Source organism: Simochromis diagramma, unplaced genomic scaffold (genome assembly GCF_900408965.1).
Source record: "Simochromis diagramma unplaced genomic scaffold, fSimDia1.1 OVJJ01000715.1, whole genome shotgun sequence".
Taxonomy (NCBI): domain Eukaryota; kingdom Metazoa; phylum Chordata; class Actinopteri; order Cichliformes; family Cichlidae; genus Simochromis; species Simochromis diagramma.
In genome coordinates, this window is record NW_024387128.1 from 2,498,966 (window position 1) to 2,504,989 (window position 6,024).

At 38.4% G+C, this 6,024-nt stretch overlaps 1 protein-coding gene across 1 annotated transcript; it reads right to left on the reverse strand.

Moving 5' to 3' along the window:
• Nucleotides 1–2,907: 2,907 nt before the first annotated feature.
• On the reverse strand, nt 2,908–4,852 carry LOC120743455. The gene is made up of 2 exons (XM_040047099.1): nt 4,089–4,852; nt 2,908–3,323 (listed from the first exon to the last, which is right to left on the reverse strand). The coding sequence occupies exons 1-2, from the start codon at nt 4,500–4,502 to the stop codon at nt 2,988–2,990; spliced, it is 750 nt and encodes a 249-aa protein (XP_039903033.1). The 5' UTR covers nt 4,503–4,852; the 3' UTR covers nt 2,908–2,987.
• Nucleotides 4,853–6,024: the final 1,172 nt, after the last annotated feature.

A 6,024-nucleotide genomic window follows, 5' to 3' on the forward strand; every position in this document is an offset into this window, starting at 1 on the left:
TATCCTCTTACAATGGATCAACGATAGGACTCCCACTGTCTGTGGCTGGCGCAAAATAATTTTTGAACTGATTCCTCTGGAATACCTCACACACATTATACACCACAGTGTGGGTCAGTTCTATGGGGTGTGGCACCCCTTTTTGGACTATATTGGACCGGACCTTTCCGCTATTTTATTCAAAGGACTACTACGCACGTGATCACCACCCGGGCGCTGTAAGACTGACTCACCACCTGTTGTATGTTATATTTTGTATCTTGTATTATGCCTTATTTAAGAGCTGTTGTGTACGTTTTGTGTTTGTACTGTTTTGTTGTTCTGTGTCTAATGTCGAGACACTGTCCTGTTAAAGGAAAATCTGCAATAAAAACAATGATGAAGAAAAAAAACAAAAAAAAACAGTGTAGCCCATTGTGCCTTTTTCATGTGCAGCCTTTTTTTCATCTGGTCTGTAAGTGCTTTCTTAGTCTCTCCCCCCCAATTAAAATAGTAAGCTAAAGGGAATGTTCAGGTTTTTTGAAGTGGAGTTACCTGTAGTAGACAGCACTTAGCACTCTGACTTTGCAGAAGCAGCAGTGAGTGTTGGGGACAAAATAATAATAATAACAAATTGCTTGGGGAATGAGACCACAAAACAACACCAGTTGAAAATACATATACATATTTAAATAATATTTTCAGTGCTTCACCTGGTAGGAATCCGTACACTAAACATAGAAGTGCATCTGTTCCTGCTGCACACATTGTTACTGTGTTTTTGGCTAGTGCCAAAATAAATTACTAATTTTAACATTCTAATGCTTTTTTACTACAGGAAGAGTAACAAATATTTCCAATATAGCATACAGTAACAGTTCTACAAACTGGAAGATTGCTGAGTGCTGTCTACTGTATACACAAACATAAGTACAACACCATTACAAATACTATATTCCAACCGATTAAGCATGTTCTATATTAAAGTATTTCAGATGTTTGCAGAAATCTTAATAGAAACAAGAATGTGAACCTTTATGTTCCTAATGGGTTTAGAAGAAAAGTTGTCAATTACAGAGATTGGTTACATTGTAAAGAGGTTTGTATAACATTTTAGAAATAACTGTTATTTTATCCTGTTGTTATATGCAAAATACAACCTGTTTTTGAGTATGGTGTATTTTGAAAGACACCAGTAAACCATTCTCATTTGTACAAAACATTGTCCTCTCTGTTACATTCTATACATCTTTAAACATGAACATGTCTAATGACACCGCTGAAAGTTATTTAACTACTCATTCTATAAGGTCAAGGTCAAGGTAACTTTATTTATACCCAAAGGCAAGGTAAATTTGCTTTACAGAAAAATGACAGCATTTGGCATCCCTTTAAAAACACACATACCTAGTAAATATATAAAGCTCACTGTGGCACATATATAGTAATTTTAATATTTCGAATCAAAAACAGTTCTTATTTAATTCAGTGACAGCAACGGGGACAAAGCTATTTTTATAACGCTTTGTCCTGCATCTCGGCAATAGAAACCTCCGTCCTGAGGGAAGAAGCTGAAATTCACCCCTTAGAGGATGGGAACCATTTTTAAGGATTGATAAAGCCATCCTCTGTACCTGCTTAGAGTACAGGGAGGCTAAACAAGACTGTGGCTCACCTATCAGACGACTGGACCATCTCACTATCTGATTTAGAGAGTTTTTCTCTGTGACAGAGGTCTGACCAAACCATGCCACCAAACAAAAGGATAAAACAGACTCAATAAAAGAACGATAAAACAAAGTTAAAATTTTTTGGTCAATGTGGAAATGAACAAGTTTCCTAAGGCAATAAAGGTGCTGGTGACCCTTTTTACAAACTGATTTGCAATTTTGATCAAAGTTCAGTTTTTCATTTATTATGGTCCCAAGATATTTATATGATTGTACTTGCTCTATTTTCTGACCTTTAATTAAAGTGACTCCGTGCCCATTTTGTTGTTTCCTAAAATCAACAACCATATCTTTTGTTTTAGATATGTTCAGCTGGAGATAAGACTCCTCACACCACTGAACAAAGTCATCAATGACTGGACCGTGGTTAATTTCACCCTCTTTCAGTAAGCTGACAATAACAGAGTCATCTGCATATTTAATAATGACCCTGTTTTCATGTCTGCCCTGACACATATTTGTATAGAGAGTGAATAATAAGGGCGATAGGACGCACCCTTGAGGAGAACCTGTGGAGGAGAACACTGGGTCAGACAGAACCCCATTTATTCTCACTCTTTGTGACCTGTCAGTTAAAAAACCTAAAATCCAGCCCACCAGGTTTTTCCTGATTTCAAACTGTTCTAAAAGTCTTTTAATTAAAATATGGGGCTGTATTGTATTAAAAGCCGAAGAAAAATCAATAATGTCATACACGTGCTGTAATTTTTAAGAAAAGAAGCCGTTCTTTATCAAACCTGGGATTGCTTTAATCTATTCCACAATAACAAAATTATAGGCTCAAGATACATATACATATTTATGTATCTTTGGAGCATTGGTGACACAACTATGATTCTACACTTTAGCCTACTTGGTCTTCTTGTCTAATTGATCACAACATTAGATTGCCAGTCTATGTGGTTGTTATCCAAGGTGCTCTTGTTTTTGTTAGAAATGAACACATTTTTGCTACCAAAAACTATTCTGAACAACTTTTGATGCTTTAACAGTGTGATAAGTTTAACTCAATCCAAAAAGGATTTTTTTCTAACCTGTATCATATTTTAGTTTAATACTTCACGCTTTGTAGCTACCAAGAGCAAGCAACACTTCATGAGTTAATTTACTGACATGGATAAAATTAAAATTATGTTATACAGTCATTTCTGATAATTTTGCTACAAAGACAAGATAACTACACACTGGAGAAAAATAATTACTTAATAATAAGTACATTAAGCTGTAGGAATACGTACTAAAGTACAAAATGTACTAAATTTGTATGTTTGTGTCCATTTAAGTAGCCTCAAATAACTGTGAACGAACTGTATCCCTGAGATGAAAATATAAATCAAAGGCCTGGGACATGGTAGATGGGAATCCCAAGCTTGATTCCTCCATTATTATTGTGCACAAATCAAACACTTGCACATCACATGGGACTGAACTAACAAAAGTGCAGCTATTTTTACACAAGGTCAAATCTTCTGTCAGTGGAACGAGACAGTCTTCTGCACCCCAAAGGTGAGGGGCCATGTGCATGACATCAGGTATCCCACAGGGCACATTGTTATTCTTTGAGGGCCTTATACGGTGAGCATTCCAAACACTCCGGATGTCATTCAATACCTCCTGATGAAGAAACAAGAATTAGGTCAGAGCTGTAATACAATGCATTTTTAAAATGTCATTATGGCCTAAAATAAGTGTGGTGCATCCTTAAATGAATTGAAAAGCAGCAATGTTTGGATGCAGTTTAATGAAAACCAAAGGAAGAGGGAGTGATGGCAAAAAAAGAAAAGAAAGAACCGCACCAGGCAAACCACTGAGTTGTGGGATCTGGGCTTTATACTAATACTAATACTAATCTTGGTGCGGATGCGCAAAGCTTTTCAACTTTATGCGCATAATACAGGTGACAAAATCAATATTTTTCAATCCCATGAGGGGATCCAATATCATCTCAGACCTGAATGTACCAATGATACAGCGCTGAAGAGTTCCTGATGCGTGAAGCCTGACTGCTTTTGACAGACTGGCAGTGACAGATCGGTAGCTGCGGCATAACTGCTGATGCAGAATGAGCGCAGACAAGGATAATGTCCTCCGATCAGAAAAAAACAACATTTTAGTTGTGCTGACTTCTGATCAGTTCAATTGGCAATGTGTTCCCTGATTTCAAAACTTTGGCTGGGTTGATGCTTCATCCTCCATTACGTACATACAGAGCGCAGTTGACCTACTTCCACAACGTTAGGAATACATTGCATTTACCGTTCGGTAAAGGTAACGTCGTTTTAACGATGTAAACGGTAATTTTGTTACCCTTACTGCTAAAACAGCGTAATTTAATGTAATTAATTACCACCACTGGTTATTATAGTATGGGCCATTTACCTGAATGATTGGCATGAAGCAGAACTGTGACAGAGCTTTGTCAATGAAATCCCCAAAGAAGAATCCTTCGTCCTTCAGTTCTCCTAGAAGCGTGATCCATGGCTCGACTGCTTTTCTCATCACTCCCCACCAGCTCTCAATTCTCTGGTTTGTGGTACTTGCTCCTGTGACGTATCTTCTGTCTCCTGCTCTATCATGCCCGTCATTTCTCTGTAAATAACGCTGGAGGTCTCTGACCAACACGTTCTCAGTGCCCATGTCCGTTCGTACGAGCCTGGGGAAACTCCCACGACTCTCCACTGCTTTCCACAAAGTAACCTCCGATAACCTCTGGGTCACTGTTAGTGTGTGCGGCCCGCAGCCAAATGATGTTGTGTGAGTAACTGTCGATGCATCCATTAATACATATCCCATATGGCTTCAGTTTGTCATAAGAGTCTATGGGGCCACACAAAGTTAGGCCCCTGAGCAAAATATTGCCTCCTTCTGAGACGTCTGGTCTGGTGAACCTGGGAACCTACTGGGTCCAGTAAAGAGATGAGGATCCTGATGTCTTCTTTCCTGATCGCAATGCCGTGTTGTTTGCACTTTGTAAACATCCACCGATAACCGTGCTCCTTCCCAGGCCCTTGCAGTTGGTTCACAATAAAATCTATCCCGGCGTCCAGGTCGTACTTACGTCTGTAAAGCGACTTGGCTCTCAATATCCGGTTTAAATGTTTCTCCGTAATGATGGTTCCTTGCATTGCCAGGCTTTTCAAAATGCATTTGTAGCTCATTCCCAGCCTAAAATAAAACTCAATCAGACTGTCGCTGTCCATAGTGTATAGGTTTAGCCTACTTTTATGCTTGTGTCTCTACGCAGCTGTCCAGGAATTGTATCAATATGATGTGCGCACGTTATGTATTTCGTGGCCACAAATGCATAATTCGTTGCCACGTTATACCCAATTCGTGCCCACAATTTAGCATTTCATGCGCACGTTATACCTATTTCGTGGTCTCGAAATAGTATTTCGTGTCCACAAATAAGTATTTCGTGGGCACATTATACCTATTTCGTGCCCTCGAAGTAGTATTTTGTGGCCACAATTTATTTATTGTGTCATCAGAGGGGCTTCGTACTCTCTCTCTCCTCGCACTTTTTTTCGCTTCACTCCGCAGCCTTGTGCTTTGTGCTGGGAGGAGGGGGGTGGGGCGGTAGTTACACTCGCAATAGCACAGGAACAGAGCTGGAGAGAAAGAGAGCCAGGGATAACAACGTCACATTAGAAAGGTATAGTAATCATCCACAACTATTTTCAGTTGCAGATGATAAAGGATTAAGAAAGTTTATTCATGCAGGCCTATATGACAGAGAATGTGCATCTTCTTTTTGTTTTCATATTTTTATTTATATTTAATTGTGTTGTGGTTTGCAGTGTTTTGTGTTGTTTCACTTTAAATTTGTTTAAAAGGAAAAAGCTGAAAATTTAAATAGTTAAAAGTTGAAATGTAAATAATTGGTCTTTGTATTATATGATTTATTTATGACGTTTTATGTGGAGTGAATAAATAAAAGTATATTTACAGTGGCCCCTAGAGACAAAGCAGCACGTACAAACTCCAAAACACGTACAAAACACAACAGAAGTGCTCCAGGATGCTAGGGGGCAGTGTTGAGCTTTTGTTACCTAGTGGCTATACAAGCCAGGAAGTACCAACGACCAGATTTGGTGTGTGGTAGTAACAGGTAAATGAACATTTTTTAAATTATTTGAATATATATGAGTGCTTGTGTATAAATACACAAACAATACAAATATGCTTTCAATTGTGTAATTTAAGTGATCTAGGTAGCTCTGTTTTGGAAGTTCAGTTAACACTAGAAATGTGTTTTGGAGTTTGTACGTGCTTTGGAGTTTGTATGTGCTTTTTGGAGTTTGTACGTGCTTTT

What these genes read in the sequence shown, in the direction of transcription:
- LOC120743455 (XM_040047099.1), bottom strand. Translation starts at nt 4,502, where the DNA reads ATGGGATATGTATTAATGGATGCATCGACAGTTACTCACACAACATCA. An exon ending in GCTTCATGCCAATCATTCAG is followed by an intron (nt 3,324 to 4,088) that starts GTAAATGGCCCA and finishes TTTCTTCATCAG; the next exon opens with GAGGTATTGAATGACATCCG.